The sequence below is a fragment of the Clavelina lepadiformis genome, chromosome 3, assembly GCF_947623445.1.
Source record: "Clavelina lepadiformis chromosome 3, kaClaLepa1.1, whole genome shotgun sequence".
Taxonomy (NCBI): Eukaryota; Metazoa; Chordata; class Ascidiacea; order Aplousobranchia; family Clavelinidae; genus Clavelina; species Clavelina lepadiformis.
Genome location: NC_135242.1, coordinates 4,000,815 through 4,020,746, shown reverse-complemented (window position 1 = coordinate 4,020,746; position 19,932 = coordinate 4,000,815). Strand labels below are relative to the sequence as shown.

The 19,932-nt window shown below is 35.7% G+C and overlaps 3 protein-coding genes across 5 annotated transcripts; 2 read left to right on the top strand and 1 right to left on the bottom strand.

Moving 5' to 3' along the window:
• The first annotated feature begins 214 nt into the window (after positions 1–214).
• Positions 215–4,408, top strand: LOC143449717 (2-iminobutanoate/2-iminopropanoate deaminase-like). Its single transcript, XM_076950029.1, has one exon. The coding sequence runs from the start codon at positions 2,370–2,372 to the stop codon at positions 2,784–2,786; it is 417 nt and encodes a 138-aa protein (XP_076806144.1). The 5' UTR covers positions 215–2,369; the 3' UTR covers positions 2,787–4,408.
• A 69-nt stretch (positions 4,409–4,477) lies between these two features.
• Positions 4,478–14,367, top strand: LOC143449715 (uncharacterized). Of its 3 annotated transcripts, XM_076950025.1 has the most exons (21): positions 4,478–4,617; positions 4,738–4,802; positions 5,273–5,316; positions 5,405–5,469; positions 5,676–5,795; positions 6,231–6,375; positions 6,539–6,592; positions 6,827–6,937; positions 7,617–7,717; positions 7,818–7,971; positions 8,088–8,260; positions 8,462–8,651; positions 8,837–8,875; positions 9,330–9,455; positions 9,812–9,864; positions 10,554–10,649; positions 11,767–11,965; positions 12,085–12,145; positions 12,220–12,277; positions 12,461–12,659; positions 12,880–14,367. In XM_076950025.1, the coding sequence occupies exons 1-21, from the start codon at positions 4,568–4,570 to the stop codon at positions 13,618–13,620; spliced, it is 2,844 nt and encodes a 947-aa protein (XP_076806140.1). In that variant the 5' UTR covers positions 4,478–4,567; the 3' UTR covers positions 13,621–14,367. The 3 variants fall into 3 exon arrangements, with proteins under 3 accessions (XP_076806140.1, XP_076806141.1, XP_076806142.1); XM_076950026.1 differs by lacking the exon at positions 8,837–8,875; XM_076950027.1 differs by lacking the exon at positions 10,554–10,649.
• A 3,018-nt stretch (positions 14,368–17,385) lies between these two features.
• LOC143450359 (casein kinase II subunit beta) lies at positions 17,386–19,397 on the bottom strand. The gene is made up of 5 exons (XM_076950874.1): positions 19,137–19,397; positions 18,453–18,603; positions 18,185–18,260; positions 17,801–17,990; positions 17,386–17,708 (listed from the first exon to the last, which is right to left on the bottom strand). The coding sequence occupies exons 1-5, from the start codon at positions 19,274–19,276 to the stop codon at positions 17,618–17,620; spliced, it is 648 nt and encodes a 215-aa protein (XP_076806989.1). The 5' UTR covers positions 19,277–19,397; the 3' UTR covers positions 17,386–17,617.
• Positions 19,398–19,932: the final 535 nt, after the last annotated feature.

Genomic DNA, 19,932 nt, shown 5'->3' with positions numbered 1-19,932 from the left:
CTTGACTCAAAATGACTCGACTCGACTCCAATCGTAAAAAATGACTTGGTTACAACCTTGTTATGGAGTTTGATTGCGTATTTACGAATCACTAAAAAGAGTTTTAGAAAAAACGATACTGCATTGGACGTGACTAACTGACCATTACTTTGATGTCGATGCGATGTCGAAATCGCCTCGTACCAATAGGCACCTCAGCAGTCAGCAGATTAGTGAATAGGCCTAACGGTAGTCAGTGTACAGTAAATATACTGCTGATTGGGTTAGTAACTAGTATAGTAGCCTAAAATAGTGGAATGCCTGTTATGGTGTAAGAATCTTTATCCTTGGACTGTCTTCGCATAACTTAAACCCGACGATGATTACTCATTCCTGTAGACCCGGTTACTGAGCTAGGCTAGGTCTTCGCGAGCTAGCCCTAGGCCTATAGCCTTTGTGCAAGTACCGATTATAATCACACACTTTACATTTGAATTTTTGATGTTTTATATCGTTTTGCCGAATTTAAAACTATTTTGCCGCTTCCTACGAAGATATTATTCAAAATCGGGGGTTCTGTTGATTAGGTGCGGACTGCAGCGTATGGCAGGAGTACACCTTAGATTTTTTGGCTGAAACGGTATTGCATACCGCCCCAGGAGAAGAGCGATCTCTCTAAAAGGGAGACTCTAATTTTTTGCATTTTTTATTGTAAAAATCCACACCTTGCCTACCAGAAACGCCGGACAGGCTTGATGCACACCGGCCAGTTGCCGGCTAGACTGCAGAGTTTGGCATACTCGCAGGAGCTTCAGTGCCGCACTTGAGGTTGACATTGATGGCACTTGAGGTCGCACTGATGGCACTTGAGGCACTTAATCACTTGGATAGGAACTTCTGTGCACTTATTTTTTGGATCTATTGCAGAAAAGCATAACCACAGGATACATTTGTATACTAGATACCATCAGCTGCTCGAATTGTAATGTCATGACTATTTTTCATGAATTTTCAATTGATTTAAAGTTTGAATAAGTCAAACTGTGTACATTACTGTGTTATTTCGCACCTAAATGTGCACTTTCATTGCGTTTCCTCATATTTTTGCAGTCCGTACTTGTCATTTCTAATTGTTTAGTGCACCCAATGTCTTGCTGATGATGGCCATACTCTGCACTCTGTCACACCGTAATTTTGCTTCTGCACCCCCGAAATCTTGGTGAAAACTACCATGCTCTGCAGTCTTGGTTTAAGCTGAGTAAGCAGCCTACAATTTGAGAAAAGGTTAACAGATGAATGAATCAACAAACAAACAGTACTGTATAGGCTTGGACAGGCAGATACCAGCTTGGTTGTACACCGATCTGGTTGTTTCAGAACTGTCGTATCCCTTGAGAGATAGTGTGAAAAAGTTCGATTACACGGCATTGTGCTGACCGTTCTGCCAGTCATAGCTCGTAACTGATTATATAGGCCTATAACTATAATAGCAAAATTTTCCGGACTGCCAAGTTTGCAAATACGGTACGCAGAATGTGTGCAGCTTTTATAATTGCCTATTTTTGATATTATACAAAATAAAATTGCCTGCTCTCCATCTGACTATAAAGTCAGAAAGTTATCTATCTTACTCTTCTCATGTTTTTGGACTAAACCACGAAGGCATTTTTTTGTACAATAGGCCAGATTTATGACACACAAAGAAATTAACAAAGTGAGGGGATTTTTATCAGCAAGTTGTATTGTTTAAGATAGGCAGTTGCGATTGAAGTGAGGAAGTGACTTCTTTAGTTGTGGAATTGTATCTTCCAATGATGGAATCTATTGTGTTAATCATTTTAATCAAATGATAATGTGACAAATAGTTAAACATTAACCATGAAGTATTCTTAAATCCAAAAAATAAAACTAAACTCACCTTGAAACATTTTAATTATGCACCCAAAATATACTACACACTAGCAGGTATTTGGCTGAACGTTTGTTGTATGCAAAAGTAAATCAATTTTTTTTCTAGTAATTAAATAAGAACTAATCACCGTGCAGTTGCAATTACAACAATTAAGGCAGGTAGACTCGTAATAAAGCACTTGTTTTGCATGAAACGCAAATTTTTTGCATTCATTGGACTGCCATTTTATCTGACACAATGCACGAATAAAAATTTCCGCATATATTGTTTTGCATATAACATCATGAATATTTTTATGCAGATAATACGCATGAATTCCAGGACAGTGTGATATTCACGAATAAATTCTGTCGTGGATTTTTGCACAAAGTTTTGTACTTTTTAAACTATGGATGTCCCACAAATTTATTTCTTCAAGCTTTTCAATAATCGTCTTTGCTTTTTTTTTTTGCAATGAAATTTTTAGAAAACAAGCAAAATGTCGGCCACTAACAGTTTAATAAGGAAAATAATAAACACAGGTAACGCTCCAGCAGCGATCGGACCTTATAATCAAGCCGTCAAAGTTGGTAAAACGTTATATTTATCCGGACAAATTGGTTTGGATCCGCAGACCAGTCAGTTCAGTGGAAGTGATGTTGAATCTCAAGCAGAACAGGCATTGAAAAATATGGGAAAGGTGCTTGAAGAAGCTGGCATGACTTTCGAGAATGTAGTGAAGACCACAATTTTATTAGTTGACATTTGGGATTTTGCAGCAGTGAATAAAATTTACCAAAACTACTTTAAACCGCCTTATCCAGCAAGAGCCGCATATGCTGTTGCTGCACTTCCAAAACTTGCAAAGATTGAGATTGAAGGCATTGCCGTGGAAGGTCCATTTAGCAATGAGTGATTATGTGTAATATAAGTTGTTCAAGTTTTTCTCTGAATTATCTGTTGACATTTCAACTGCAAGTCCGCAATTTAGCAGGATTTCCGACATAATGTTATATATAATGTTTTTTTTTTCCGATATAATTGTTTTTGGGATAGAAAATAAATGTGTAAGGTAACTAAACGAATATTTTGTTTAATTCTGTTGTTATGTGTTGGTGGCAAGTGATGAACTGTTTACGTGGCTAAATGTGCTATAGTATGGGAAATGTGTATAACTGTTGGACCATTGACGGCGTGTTGCTATAACAGGACTTACCAAGGAGTTTAATCTCAATTGAGGCAGTTGTTAAATCGTTTTTGGGTTTGTGACGTACAAAAATATTTGCTCTGTATTATTGATTGGTTGTAATTGCCGCATGCTAAAATATTTGCATGTGAAATTATTTTTAACACAATGTTTGCTTTTTATAACAATGGATCTGTGTTTTTGGCAATAGTTAACTTGTGAAAATCTTTGTCATAGTTTTTATTTTGAGGTCAAATTATGTAAATAACTAATGTCACTTGCATGTTTTGTATATATGTGTTATACATTATTATATTCACGTTGTTCTCTAGTAATTAAATTTTATTTGTTACCAAAGTAATGATTTAGTGATTAGCCTACTGTCTACCTAACTATCAGTTTTCAAAATGTTGTATTATACCACGTTTTTGCTATGTCAGTGCAAAACCTAAATATTGATCTTTTGAATTAGATTTTAACGAAACATCAATGAAGTCCATCAATAAAGTAAATGAAAGGAAATAGAAGTTTTCTTACAATATATAATATATATATATTATGCATATTAATTTAAAAAATTTAAGACAGCAAGGCTACGTAAGATGTTATAATGTTTTTTAACTTGAATATTGTTTTTAAGTCCCTGTTTTATAGGTCTGCATTTCACTGTTTCATAGACATTTTTTCATCAAGACCAACCATAGTGGGTAATACATGCCAGATCACATATATATAATTATTAGTGGCGGTCTTGCAAGTATAAAGTAAGAGTCATTTCCTAATTTATTGGATAATTACGACATATTAGAAGGTTGTAAAATAAATTATGAATATTTATTTACATCTTAAGAACTAGAAAAAAAGGTTCTTGCTTTTTTAAAAAATGGATTTAATTTGGTAATGCCTTCTGCATCTGGGCATTTGTGTATAAATTTACAGATTGTTTATTAAAGTTTCTTGTATTGTCTTAATTTTTTCAGCCGTTCTGTTATTGGTAGATACCTTTGTTGTGCTATTCCATTTGTTATGATGTACTATTCCACTATTGTGACGTATATAATACAAAGCGTTGGATTAAATTACTCCGTTCATTCGTTATATGTTTTATATAAATATTAATTTTTTTGTATTGTTAGTATCAGTGTATATTACCTCTAAATGTACAACAGTTTCATATACTGTATCATATATAATTAGAACAACATTTTACTGAAATGTGATATTACTAACTGATACAGTCAGATATAGTGCATTTAGCATAACCAAATACATGTTATATATATAGTGTTGCAATTTAGCATTTATATGCAATATACGATATATTGTTCAATACTCAGATTTTGCTTTTGCAGCTTGTCTCATCTTGTTGTTAAAGTTAGGACATTTTGCTGACCTAAGATGTGACAAATGCTCAACGTAGAGTAAAAATTGAAAACCATGTAAATGTTATGAGATTGAACTGATACTGTGGATATATTTCTTCACTCATTTTGGTGTTAGCTCAGTTATAAATGGCAAAAGAAAAACAGACATGTGAAAACAGTTCAGGTTCACGTTTAAGGTAAAATAGAATTATGCACATATATGCCTTGTGTTTATAAACCTGGTTCACCTTTGTTTGCACGTTCTCAGTGTCGTTACTGATACAGTTCACCAGTTCATTAACTATTACTTTGTACAGGGAAAATGTTTCACGGATATTCGATTGTTTCCTAGTAGCAACCAGACCTGTGGATCGTGAGTCAGGTGGGATGAGTAAGATTAAGCCTTGATATTATGTTATTGTAATTATGATTTAAAGTTTGTGTATAGGCCAGTTATAACTAAGAAAACAACTGAGTTTTCAATTAAACTGCGACAGTGTTCATGCAATCATCGTTACAATATGTGTTCACTGGTACTGGTTGAGCAAACTTTAAATCTTTTGGCAACAATTGGACAACATAATGCCAACAATAATGTCATAGCATGTTATATATATCTAGATAGAATTGGCCATTGCATTATATGATATGCTTGAAGTTTTGAAAAACAATTTTGAATCATAGACTTGCCATTTCGTAGAGTGTTGATTTCGGAAAAGATTAATGAAGTGTCTCTTGAATCTTTGTGTTGATCAGTTTTGCTTGAATTAAGTCGAACTTACTCCAAAGTATTCATTTGATTAATTTTCCACCAACATTATGGTTATCCCTTTGACTTTTTTGATTATGCAGATCTTGTCCCAGACTATAAGTATCCAGCAGACTTTAATGATGAGGTTGGTAAAATTTGCTTAAGGTCTGATGAAATTTCTTCATGTCATTAATAGCCGCACATTATGTCATGTGATTGTTTTAAACATGCAGGAAATACTTCAACAATCTCTGTTCTTTTGCTTTCCATTTTTGAGATCGCCAGACGCCAGACGCCAGTAAGTAATATGTTACAGTCTCATACACACATAGGTACATTTTCATGAAGGCCTTCTATGTATTTGTATGCATGTTTTACGATTTGTGATGGACTTGCCCATTTGTATTTTGAACATAGGTTACATGCCTATATTCTTATTAGAAATTTTTGAAACTTTTTCACAAACTATAAAAATTCTATGACATCGTATTGTGTCTTCAACAGAACAACATTCAAAGAACGAGCAAACCACTTTACTTTCATTCTCACTGATATCGAGGGAAAGCACCGATTTGGGTTTTGCAAGCTGGTTGATGATGGGACCAAATGCTATTGTGTTCTCAGGTGAACTGCTCTACATATCTCCTAGCTCTGAAATAAATTATGTTGGTGTGTTTTGCAAGCAGACTTGTTGTTCTAGAGATCTACAAATAATTGTTTACGAAAATCTGGTTATATCCTTGAGCTAAAACAGTGATAGTTTTTACCAATAGAATTAGATTAGACTGTCATGTCATGACTACTAGGTAATACGGTAGAAACATGGCATGACCAGTAGATATTTGTTATACAGTACAGTACAACTATACAGTAACAGTACTTTTTGACTAAAGTACAGTATTTTAAGCCAACTAAGTGGTGACAAGTAGGAAATCCAATTTATTACAAGCACTTACTGAAAACATTTTCATTTTCACTGTCAAATAACTCAGCTCTTTGCATTAGCCGACTTGTTCATGTACGACACTAGTGCAAATTATTATTGTTACTTTCTTTCAGCTTTGTGCCTTGGTTTGACATCTTTGGCAAAATTCTAAATTATGCTCATGAGCTTTCATCACAGACTGGTGGTCTTGAAGCTATGCTTGAAAATCTTTATTTACAGTCAGTTCCTGACTCAAATCAGACTGTCAAAGTGAACAGTGTAGGTTTTAATCATATAAATTGAATTGCCTTTGTTCTGAGTTACTAATTATCAGCTTTTGATTATGAACTAAAAATTTAATTTGTTTAATTATGAAGTATAAATTTTATATACATACTCGTCAATGCTCTTATTATTCACAAGAAACTGTAATTTTTAACAGACTCTCAGCTTTCAAGTCCCTGATACAAATAGTTTACCGTCCATTCCCGAAAATGTAAGTGGACTCTATTTTTATGACATGTTAACAGTAGAAGGTTATTTGGAGTATATATTCATTCTAACTCACTTGCAGTTTGAATGGCATTATATGTATATAGCCGGTTTACTTACCACTCTTAAGTTTATTTGACGTGTTATTAATTACTGCTGTCTTCCCAGGTGAAGTAGTTTTACCAACCAGGATATCTTACTTGTACTTGCGTATAAACACATAACTTTTTGTTTTTAGAGAAACGTTTCTGAATATTATGCCGCTGTTAATATTGGTTTTATGATGGATATTTTTGCCAACATTATGCTTGAAAGAAGAATTCTTTTTACCTCAAAGAGTTTGAGCATTGTGAGTGTCAGAGACTTGGCCATGTCGTTTCTATGCACAATGATTGTAGCAATAACTACTGCATAGCTTCATAGTGCAGGTTATACATTGTATGAGTGTTAATTGTAACAGTGCAACTCAATTTTATTTTAATAATTAACTGGTTACCTACTATGTAACCAATACATAATAAACGGAAGCAACGACATTTTCTATTCATTTACTTTGATTGATCTGCCCACCTACATACATTGTTACTCAGAGTTCAGCATCTACCAAAAACATGTTGATAATAGGGCTGGAAAAATTTTTTCGAATGAAAATCACCTAGTGGCTCAATCTTTGAGCATTTAAGGAATTTGATAGTTGTTAGCAGAAAATATCACATAGGGCAAAATTTGTTGTAATCTAACAACCCAGTAAAATTTGCTGCTCTGTTATCATTTTGTTGCTTGGATTTTTTTTATTTTCTCGATAAACTTTGGAATCTTTCATAATATACATTGCTAAAGCAACAGCTTTCATCGCTGAGAATAAATATTGTTGTGCATGTCGATTAACTTGACAATTGTAAATTGTGAATGGACCTTAACGATTATGGCTAGTAACCATCTGCTAACAGCTAAAGGAAGTTGGCTTAATTCTCAGTTCTAGTTGACAAAGACTAGCTTAATTGATGGATGTCAATATTTATTTGCAGCTGACGTCTTGCATTCACAGTGCGGAGGCCCTGTTACGTCCATTGCATTGGCAGCATATTTACATTCCAGTTATGCCACCCCATCTTCTGGACTATTGTTTGTAAGTAGCAAATTTTTATTAAAATTTTCTTTCACGTTAAAACGATGTTGTAAACTACTGGCTATATGCTTGTTACTGAAGTTTGGAGTTTTCGCTACAGAGCTCCTATGCCTTACTTGATCGGAGTTCATTCCTCTCTGATTGAAAAAGTCCGTGGCATGATTTCTATGGATGATGATGTTATTGTTGCTGACATTGATAAGGAGGAAATAGAAAGTATTCACAATGACATGGAAAGGATTCCAAACGATGCTGTTAGTGGCAATTTTTCTGCAGCGAACAATACAGTCTGTGTTTAAAGTGTTACAACGATCTGAGTCAACAGGCATTGTGTTCCTTGTAAGGAAAGGAATCATAATTTTCTTCACAGATGTCTTTTCTCAAGTCGCTGTTGAAGAAGCAAACCATTGCCATTGGTACGAATTTGTCAATGGCATTTCTTCGCACACAAGCCAGACTAATAGGTGGATATCGTAATGGTTTAAAGTTTAAGCCCGGTGAGCCAATCCTGTTTGACGAAGGCCTCTTCATTGAACATTTCAGGTTTGTTGCTATATTGCTTATAAATTTCTATGAGATAGTTTAGTAAATGCAGTAAATAAAATAGATATTCCAAGAAATTTTCTTGAATAACATACACTGTAAATAGACTAAGCGTACACGGCTTCTACACAACAGACATAATTTAATGAAGCTTACTTGTATTTTTCAAAAAATGCACTCTTAGATGAGATTTATCTTTAGATCAAACACCGAAAAGGAATTTGCTCATGATTTGGTACAAATGCAGACGTTTAAGCAGTTCGTTGATGGGAGGTTAGACATGCTAAATGCTGGGGTCGGATTTCGGGATTCATTTGAGAATGAAGTAAATATGTTAGATGCAATCAGCCATGAAAAAGACCCATACAAAGAATGGCTTTCTGCTGCAAAGGTTAGCTGGCTAAGTCAGAATTAGAGTTTATCTTCTCACTTGCCTACTACTACCTTTGCCTTTTTACTGGCTTAGTACTTGTTGCTGATCGGTGGAGCCGATTAGCCAAGTCAATTGTCAACTTTGCAGTATTTCTGTTTCATCAGCAGCTTAACAGTGCTTTACTACTTTTTTTAAATTTGCAGAAAGGTGGAAATATATTCATCACACAATTCAAACGAAAGGTATTTTAAAAAAAACATGTCTAATACATGAAACCCATAACCTAAACGCTTGCTAATTATTTATCATCGTATTTGCATGTATAGTGATCTCTTATTTTATATAACCTTGTGGGAGTCACGTGAAAGTGCTTGTAACATAGTAGAGGTTGTATTTTATCCTTCAGTCTGGCTATGGTTTATAATACCACCCACAACCACTTCATACTTCCTCCTTAATAATTTTCAAAAATTGCTTATAGCTTGTGAACTTGTATGTTGACTGCACAAACTTTCCCTTCAGTGTTCAATGTTATGAAAACAATGGAAATATAATAAAATTATGAAGCCTATGGTTTAACAATCAAATTGTAGCGTTGATAAAAAAATGTTGTAAATTTTTACAATAGTAATTGGCTGCCAAATCTTCAAGGATTATTTTTGTTTTAAACTTGATTGAAAATTTGTTCCTGTCAAGGCTAAAGACAACATGAAATTTGCACGTCAGAACTTCAGGGATGCAATGAAGCAGCAGCAGCAGCAACAACAACAACACTCTTCTCCTTCTTTAAGAAAGAAGAGTTTGGACGAAACAACACACAGGGTATGTGCGTGTGTTTGCTGAGAGCAGAATTCCCGAGGCACTTTGCTTTCTATTTGTCTTTCCATTGTAGGCAAATCTGAAACATGCGCAGGCAGCTTGTCTTTGTTTTTTAGTTTTCATGTCTTTGACAAATATTGACATGCCATTATTGTAATTCTAAACTACCATGTTCACATTAAGTGGCTGAGCGTCGAAATTACGCGCTGTTGTCATCATTTATTGACAACTGTCATTTGCATTTGTTGCTAATCAAATAACACCTTTTTATGCAAGAAATAAATATAGTATAAGGAAACATTGAAGCAAGTTCAAATCTCACTCAATATGATGTCTTTTTGTCTTTATCAAACTTGCAGATGAGACCAGCTCGACCACCTTCAATCAGTCCAAGCACTGCTGATGAACAGAAGTAAGCATAAAGCATTCTGTTTCTTGTGTGAAATTTGTCCAATAAAGTGTTTGTATAATTGTGAGTCGCTAAAACTTGCTGTTTTGGTAGCAATTAGTTAGTTAACATGTTTGCGAGAAGAAACTTTTGTTTGTGCCATATTTTATTCACTGAAGGAAAGTATACTAGACTTGGAACTGTTGTCTTTGTTGAACTTTTATTACACTCATTGCTGTCATGGCCTTACTACTGTACGTTGCTTGATATACAGTCATTAGTTATTTTTTTGTCTATTACTTGTGATTGTTTAACCATGACTAATTCAGATTGATGTTTTCATCACAGTCTCACTTGGTATGGAGCTTAAATGCTTTGGTAGTTTTTAATGCATCAGCAAACAGTCTTCATGTGGTCCAGAAATCCACCATTATCTCACTATTTAACGTGACTTGATTTCTGAAAAGATGTTCACTAAATTTTTCAGTTTCACAACTTTTTTATTCCACGTTGTGCACATTTTTCAATGCAGCACTTTGATCTCCATGCTTGCCTTTTGATCAAAATCAAACATTCTGATGTTTGCATTTCATGATTTAAACTTTCACAGACTGTTCACATCATGGTGTTTATTTATTGTTAATCATATTTTGGTGACGTGAGCCAATTAAGGTGAAATTAAAGCACTTGTAACAATATTGCAACTGATATAGAGTTCAACGGCCCAAACCACCACGCCCCCCTCCGCCGCAGTTTTCGAATCGACCTCGTAACTTGCAAAACAAATCCTTCAAAAACACCCATAAACGGTAATACTGAGAACCGCTTTGAATGTGGTGATTATTTTTTTATGGTTTCCTTTTTTCCCAGCACTTTCAGTTGATGATTTTAATTTTTCATTTAGAAGTTTCTTTTTGCATTGAGCAAAACAGATATTTGCATGAAACGCTGATGCTTAGTCTGCTACCTAGTTTTCAGCCAACATATGATTTTGGCTAATGGAAAACTTATTTAAATTTAGATTCATGGTGACCACTTGTTATATTCGAAAAGTTATTTTATTGCGTTACCTATATGCGTAAAATTTATACTGCATGGCATGTTGTATGCACCATTCACGTTGATGAAAACATCTTTTGGGTCTCCTTATGCAAAAAAATACTGTACAGACAATGATGCAAATTGGATGAAAAACATCTTCAAAATAAAATACTTCTACTAAAACATAAATTATAACATTTTCACAGTACCCCTGAAGAAGCAAGCTTATGCTTGCGAAAGCTTGTGTCGAAAAATATGAAGTTAACCTTAAGAGTTCCAAACTATATCCTGTTTCTTATTTTACTTTAAAATATAAATGATAGAATTTGCATAGAAAATTTACTTGTGACTTAAAGATTACAAAATAACCTATGGCAAATGTGTATGTGCAATGTCTACACAAGTTTTTGCAGCATACTTCATTCTTGTAGGCTATGAATGAAAAATCAGATTTAACAAAAATTTGCATACTCTGTTACATATTTTTTCTGTCGTATGGAAATTGCTAACCAACGCAATTCTATCTGTTTATCATCTTAATTCGAATTGTCATTCTTTGATGTTATGTGTTTAATTAATAATTAAATAATGCTGTTAAAATGGTGGTCAATAACTGCTTTTGTTTCATTCTTGCTTTGGATGTGTTTGCATGGCACACTTGGTTCATGTATAATGTTACTGTCGAAGAATTGTTGATTGGAATATATTGTTCTTGTTAGATGAGTTAACCAGTATCAATATTTTATAGTGATCGTCAATATCATGACAACTATTTAACTTTAATTGTAATTGTTCAACATTTTTCATCGCTCATCCGTTTTAATGCCGACCTACAATATTATCCGTAATATTAATCTTTTTAAAAACTTAAATTGGTTGATTCAGGACCACTCGGCACTATAACTCTTTGGATTTAAGCGACGATGACAACGTTGACAACAACGAAACTCGGCCTAAATCCATCTCTGTTTTGAGCTCCGTCCAAGAGGAGGAGCGAGAACGGACTCTTTCGGATCTGTACAATAGAGTGGATGTTAATCTCATGGATGACTTCCAAGTTGCCATGGACAACATAACAAGAAATGTGCGAACAATTCTTGCCACTTTTTTAATTTTTAAATATGCTGCAAGATTACTTGCTAGGCAGGATTGCCACAGGAAACAGCTCTAGTACAGTAACTTAACATTATGTTGATTTTTTAGAATTCCTTAACTTCTCCTAGCAGCCCAAGTCCAATAGAACCTGATCTTCTGTTAGAGCTCGGTAGGTATTTTATATTTTGCATTTCACTTGATTTGTGTTGTGTGTGATTTTTTGTTACAAGTGCTATTTTGTAGGCAACGGTGCAACCAGTCCCAATAAATCTCCGCATCTTTCTTCATTGGAAGAAAACAGGTGCAAGATCTTCTGAAATATATTGAACTGTATTTCAAAAGTATTAGGCTGTATGTTATTTAATATTAAATTTATACATAAAATATCAAACTCTGACATTTGAGTTTCTTACACAGTTTTATATTTCATGAATATAGTTTTAGTTTGAATTAAGTTAACAGTGTCAATAAAATTTGTTATTAGTGAGAGCTGGCCTCACCGATCATCGGAAATCAGACGTTCTGCACACGTGCACACCCGCCCCAGCCTCCGGTTGAAGGGCAAATCAAACACTGGGTATTCGTCGGATGATCTAACCCCATCACCTGACAACGCACTGGATAACTCTTTCCCTTCAACCCCCCTTGTGGATTTGTCTATCACTTCAACACTAGAAAAAAAGGTGCTTTTCTGTTAGGTTTTTTTTTACTAAGTTGGGAATTGGGGCATAAATTTTGTAGTGCTGTGTTCCAACCTTGTAAAATCATATCTTGTTATGGAAACGTGGTGTTATTTGATTTCAAAATCCTGATCATGTTTTCAGTTCTGCAGATTCAGTGAAAGTCGCTCCTGAGAGTTAGTGAGCAATAAAATAGATTGTTACTTGACGTCATTGTTTTTAGGCTGATTTGGTGGAAAGTGCCAGAGCATCTGCATCATCCACTTGTGACGATTTGCTCGGACTTGACTTTGATTGTGAGGCAAACTCATCCATGACGGCCATCTCATCAGGGTCTAGCAAAAAGTGGGTGGCGTTTGATGACGATGAAGTGAAACCGCCACCAACCGCAATTGATCGTGATTCTGTTATCCTCGAACCTCAAAATATCAATCCCTCTAGTTCGGAAAATGATGTTAGACCAAACAAATTATCACCAGAGAAATTTAATCCATTCAAAACGGCTCGTCCTGCTGTGCCCAAATCCACAAACGTATTGAGTGAGGTTGAGCTGCAGAAGACAGCAGGCAGCGTGAGCAACAGAACCTCGTACTTCAACGATCTTCAAACGCTATCTTTTCCTGTCGCTCACCCACAGAACCCGCCAAATGCTTCCCCGCAAACAAGATCCACTTCTTTCCCAGCCGCGGGGCGAATAACAAACCCTGTAGTAAATAAGAACCTTAATCTTTTGTATAGTCAAAGCCAGGATTTTAAAAACTCTGACATTCCAAGAAGTTACTCTAATCCCGGAAAACCCGCTCCATTGCGACGTGCAGGCACGGTCTGGCAGAGGCCGGCCGCCTCAAAATTCGTCGCCAATGGTGAGCTTGTCCGCACCAACTCTTTAAATCAAAATCCTTCAAATGACAAAGAACTCTTTTCCGATTTATTGGGTTCATGGAAAACAAAGGAAGGCTTGTGAGAAAGGATACAGACGATTGTTAAATTTGTGCAGCTCTTAATCATGGTTTCTTTGGAATCACACCCGCGTGAAATTACACCCATTTCAATACTAAATGCGTACTCACTTGGAAAAAAGTTTTATTTTGATAATGAGTCATAATCAGCTTTGTAAGACAACATCAACCGAAAAACCAAAAGAGTCACCACACAACAAGTTATGGTCAAGGGTGCAAGTATAGGTGGGTGCATTCCCAAGGTTATCCCCCCATTATAGTATTTGCTATTACTTTGTCGTGTGCTTCTATTTTTCTTAGGTGTATTGGTTTTACCATGCTCGTTCCTTTGATTGTTAAATTTGCTTTAAACTAACCTATTTTATCGCGGCATAGTTTACATCGACTACCATTGCATTTACATACTCATGTCTACCTGCTGTTGTAACTGGCAAATAAATCGTTTCAGTCCCAAGTAAGGCTGTGGTGTGGCAGGGAAACAACTTCATATTAGACTTCTTTAGATTTCAGTCGTAACGTAATGGCAATCTGTCCCACATTGATCTATATTATGATATATTGTTTTTTTGTTGTATCGTGACGTTACTGTTCTTTTCTCAACTTGTATATTCTCATTTGACTATTTATTGACACTTTTTAAGTAGAAATCCGCGTACTTTAGCTGAAGAAATTGTGTGTTTTACTAACGCCATTGCTCACCCGTTATTTTGGTCGAACAAATGCATTCCAATGTGACGTTGTCAGTTACTGCTTTTTATTTGTGTTAATTCAGAGTTTTTACGACTTTAAACCATTTCCAAAAGCCAGGAGCAACACAATACTTTCAATTCCTACCGGGCAACGTCAATTGAAATAAAATGTAATTTGAAACTCTAAGAACTTCTGCGGGCAAAATCGACAAGTTTTGAATGATTTTTTGTACATACACACCATAACTTGGTTTTGGGCACCTTATGGCAAACAATGCAGCTATGCGTACATGGTTACCCTTTTCAGGTGCAAACCTATGGACATGATTGTTACTTGCTGGGCTAGACGCTGCACTTTGCTCCTGGGGAAATTCGTTAGTCACGTATGACGCAAACTTAATGAGGATGACACGTGTGTTGCCCCAGGAGTTATTTCTCTCGGCGACCTTACCTGGTCTGGCCAATTCTTTAGCTACCAGGCCGTTAATTAACTATTGAATCTTACTGACTGGGGCAAAACGACATGTAGGCTATATTACCATGACAAGTTAGGTAAAATTGCATACACGATGTCATACACCAATAACATAGCAAATTAATGTAGAAAACGTAGAAATAAAGTTAGAGTGCCAACCTATATCTTGTTTTTATTTTATCAATTACATAAAGTTTTGGTGGTCATAACAAAATTTTATTCTTGCGTGTGCCTGAGATTGTCAATACGTGGCTATTTTATCTAAGTGCTCGTAATTTTAACCACGCATTCAAAATCACGATGCTTGACCTTTATGACAATTAAGGAACGTGTACGTCACAACCACAGGACACAGGATGGGCCTGGTAGGTCTATTTACTCTATAAGTCTAAATGAGGCCTGGGGTATTGTGTGATTGAATAGCTTGCAAGGCAAGCATTCGTGTGTTGTATGTTACTTACAGCATACTTGGAACAAACACCTACGGGCTGAGAGAAATGCGTATCATTTATTGCCTCTGTATGTATTTGGCGTATTAAGTATGAAATTTTATTGGTATGTTAAACTCTATCTTAGGGCTGTAGAAAGTCTTTGAACGACTTAAACCCGGTGATGATTCCTCATCGCTAGAGCACTGCTAACTGAGTGCAAGTTCCGATGGACATACACTCTTTTGTTTGTTTTTCGGTGATTTTTTATATTATATACCCAAATTTAGACCTGGTTATCAGGACCACTAAACAGGAGCACGCGTGGTAAATGTCTTGCCAAAGGGCATTTTAATGGCAGCGCCTATTGAACTGGGTATGATCGAACACGGCCCAGATTATTGTAAGCCCGGAGCGGAAGCACAGGATTAAAACTTGTAACAAAACAGAAGCTATTCTTTGTGATTGAATTAATTATGTTACGCTTTCTTTTAGGTATATTTTCTGTTTAGAATGGTTACCGTTGTTATTAAACAATGCTTTGATCTGTCAAAGTTTTTCAAATAACTTACTATCTGATCTAAATCAATCGTTAGTTCTAACTTTTTGTGTTTTAGTGACATTAGCCGTCATAACCAGCTCATGAAACTGCGCCCTAAGTAAAAATTATACAACGGTATAGATTTACTAAACTAGGCAGAATCAATTTATTTAAAAACAAGAAATCCAGACTAATCGGCAACAATTGTCGTGTGATAGAAATGCCTGTATTTATTGATAAATTAATTGCGGTTAATTCGGCCATTCTTTTTAATTGTAACCCAGAAAGAGCTCACCTTCATTCATGAATGAGCCAGACCCACTCGAAAAAACATTTTGGCTGCAGACTGGCTTCTGACAAGTTCTGTTTGTCTTTCCAAACGCCACCAACTTGTAGGTGATGACAAAACGGTCGCACAAATTTGCGAATGACAACAAATTCAATGATAAAAAAATTTGCAATGAAAATTTGGAAAATAATCCCGAGGTTTGCGCAAAAAAAATATTTATATGGTGACAAGAAGCGTGAGTCCCAGTGTAGTTGCATCGGCCAACGCGGGACCTTCAGCGCGGTATTAATATACGGCTAAACAAGCATAACCCATATGGAAGAACGCATTAATTTTTTATGTATTGAAAACATTGGATTGTCAAAAGCCAATTAAATTAATGGGAAAATAAAAAATAATTTTTCATACTGGAGAAAAATAAACAATACGATACAATTTCAACTTCTGAATAAGCAAAATGCTTTGTGATTAATATCTACATCATGAGTACATTTAGCGATAAGCCGTTTATAAACCGGTATTTTGCAAAGACGAACCCATTGAATGTTTGCATGGGCCTAAATTTCCAGTCTGACCCGCCTCATACGAAGCTCAGCACAAACATCTCTCTGTTTAACTTCCTTTACTTTTTAGGTGGTTTCACTGCAAGCGCGATGTCACTGTGAATGTGCTTAGTTTTTAACAAGGAATCATTTTTAAGCTATCAATGCGTTTGTTGAATTATGCTGTTGTGGTGGTTAATGCCACGCAGTCGTGCCATTTGGGTATTTCCTTTTAAAAACTCCGCATTCCAAACTTTTTTATATTTACCATTAATAGCTTAAATCAGTGTATATAGGCTTCTTATATAAACGAGTTTATCTGTGCAGAAGTTCATTCAGTTTGGCTGGTACTGCTTCAATATTAGTTTTTATCAACGTTACTCATTTTGCTGGCAACGTCGGTTTACTTGCAGTGCCAGTCGAGAAGAATACGCAACTTTTACAGGAGTCAAATCATTTCGGAGTCGTGACCTCTCTCTCTCCTGGGGCCATAGGCGATGCCCGTTACGCGTTTTCGACATCGCTTCTCAGTTTGCACCCTGCGCTTTTAGGAGCGTATCCAGAGGATGCGTCGTAACGTTTATATCCGTCGTTCGCCACAGTATGCTAATTCCCGGAAGCTAGTTTATTAAATAAACACATACGAATTCTGCAGCGATGCAATTAATTTCGATGTAGCCAAGACAATGCATTACATATTTTACGCTACAGTCCGCAAAGCATTTCTTCCGTTCGTAACCAACAGAAAACATGAAAAGTAGAGGACCAATGGTTTAGGCTACGAAAGAAAATAAACAAGCAAGAGAAATCTTAACAATAAGAATTTATTTTAGAAATAAATCGGATCGTCAATTGGCAAATAAATACAGCAGTTAACTAAATCTTGTGCCACAGAATATATTTGAGCAAGTTCTTCATGAAATGTCCTGGTATTAAGTTTCTTGAAGCACCCGAGCAGAAACTAACGCAATATCTGACGACAAACATATTTACATAAGTAGTACATAATGGTGGAGGAAGCGTCTATGCTTGGAACGATTAGTGTCGCAATTTTGATGGATTTTTCAATTTTTGAGAAGCTTGGTACTGAAGCTGGTATGCCATGGGGTGAATTTTAAATCCAAAAAGGCTGGAAAAGGTTGAAAATAACAAGGGGTTAATACTTTACAAGACAAAATAATTAATTGCCTTTGCTACATCAAACAAGATGAGACTGTTTACCGAGGAACAAATTTATTTGCAGGTTGCTTAGGTCGGTATTCAGGGTGAACCATGAAGAGCATGTGCGGAAAACCAGTCCCGAAGTACGCCCCGTCAGTATGGTGGTGCCGTGACGATTTTGGGGTGTACACATCTTGACATTTCGGGCAATAAAGCTTCACCATTGCCTCGCCAGGCACATCGGATAGGCCTACAGCAGGAAACAACATTTTCATTCATTAAAATGCGTTTTGGGATAACTTTAACGTCAACTTCTTGGTAATTTCGTATAAAAACATACTTTGTAATATTTGATTTTTATTTAATGTAACTTGCGATATCGATGACCTTTTAAACCTTTCAAACTATTATTATGACTAACATGAGGTAACATATTTGACTCACCAATAGGTAGCATAGGTTGATTTTCACAGTAAACTCTTGAACAGTGGCCAAAATCTCCTTGTTGATATTTTTCCAGCTAATATAAAAATGTACACAATATCATGGTGAAGGGCTTGAAATGGTAGCAGAAGCAAAAGCTACAGGATTACATATAATTACGACCGATACGTAACAAGATACCATTTCCAAGTAGGCTCAGTAATAATTAATAACAAGATAAACACAGATTCTGTCTTGAACCAGCAATTAAGTAAACCATTTGTCTCACCATTTGTGCAATGCCCCTGTTTGTCAGGGTATAGCGAGCATGAATAAGGCCATACAACATCTCTGCGGCTTGTTCTATCAAGTCTGATTGATTGGTGTTATCTTCCAAATCATCATCGGGCTCCAGATCCAGAATCATATCAAGTGCTTGTCTAATGCATAAATGGGATAAAAATGACTGGTAAATGTGTTGAGTTAAACAGGGATCAAGTTACTGAGCAAGTAACAATAGAACTGGTGTCTGGACGGCATTCTTTGGATTCCAATACCTTCTAATGGTAACTTCAATTCACCTTCATGGAATTAGCAATCAATTCTTTGGCTTTTGTAGTAGTTCGCAATATTTAGTATAAAAATTTGATTTTTAATAAACTATTAGCCCAGGAGTCACCAAACAACGGCCAGCGAGCCAGATTCGGCCCTCAAGATTAATTTGTCCGGCCCGCCTCACTGAACCACAAATGAGCTTATTGTATGGTAACTTATTGAACAAAGTGGGATGTTAGCCAGCGATTGTCAGTTTTTATGATGATCTGGCCCTTTGTGAAAAAAGTTTGTGACGCCAGTATTAGCCTAATGATTTTCAAAGCTCTATATCTAACAACAAACAATTAATACACAAAGCTTAAGTACATAAAATAAGTAAATGACTTATAACTTTGGATGAAACATATTTGGATATTACCTGTAATGAGGCACTTGCTCTCCAAGGCCAGTTAAGTTAAACTTGTCCTGGATATAATCTTCATCTACCTCACAAAAAAACTCATTTCCTCTTAAACCACAGAACCATGAAATCCAAGACACTTCCTCTGAAGAGCTCATAGTCCTTATCCACGCTCCCCTTCGCAACGTTAAAGAATCTAACTAACTCTGGAGTGTCCTTGCCCTATGCAAGTGTCAGATCCTTTATACTTTACCGAGCTAAGAAGTAACAAAGAGAAATAGTTATGCTTATAGCAAATGAGTACGCATATGCATGGACAAAAAAAAGACAATCTATTTCAAATAGCTACTGTTACTTGAGAATAAGACTTAAAATACTGTGGTGAATTATTGGAGCATGTATCTGAAAGATCCCTTGACATTACTTGAAAAGCTGATATTGAAGCCATTTTACAACTCTAGGTGGAAAAACGTGTGTTAGCTGATATACCGTACAAATTTGCAAAACAATCTGCAAACCGGACAGTTTCACAAGTGCCACAAGGCACTTGCAGTAAAGTTATGCCTGAAACTATGCATGACAATTGGCTTCATAAGAAAGCATACGAAAAAATATATATTCTTTCTACTAAATTCTAATGCTGAAAATTGGTTTAATTGCATAGATCCATATGACCTATAAAAAGTTTCATACATTACACAGCTGGCCCAGAGATTGTTATTTTCTTAAATTACTAATTCGAATAGACAATTGACTAGACTGGACTTTCTAATAACCTCCTGGAGCAATTAAGAAGTATTTTAAACATGCTTGT

Bases quoted from the DNA above. Each gene is read 5' to 3' on its own strand.
- LOC143449715 (XM_076950025.1), top strand. From the start codon at position 4,568: ATGGCAAAAGAAAAACAGACATGTGAAAACAGTTCAGGTTCACGTTTA. The intron at 4,803-5,272 runs GTGGGATGAGTA...TTGATTATGCAG, and splicing joins ACCTGTGGATCGTGAGTCAG to ATCTTGTCCCAGACTATAAG. The intron at 8,261-8,461 runs GTTTGTTGCTAT...ATTTATCTTTAG, and splicing joins CTCTTCATTGAACATTTCAG to ATCAAACACCGAAAAGGAAT.
- LOC143450359 (XM_076950874.1), bottom strand. From the start codon at position 19,276: ATGAGCTCTTCAGAGGAAGTGTCTTGGATTTCATGGTTCTGTGGTTTA. The intron at 18,261-18,452 runs GTGAGACAAATG...TTTTTATATTAG, and splicing joins ACAGGGGCATTGCACAAATG to CTGGAAAAATATCAACAAGG. The intron at 17,991-18,184 runs GTGAGTCAAATA...TTCCTGCTGTAG, and splicing joins TCAACCTATGCTACCTATTG to GCCTATCCGATGTGCCTGGC.
- LOC143449717 (XM_076950029.1), top strand. From the start codon at position 2,370: ATGTCGGCCACTAACAGTTTAATAAGGAAAATAATAAACACAGGTAAC.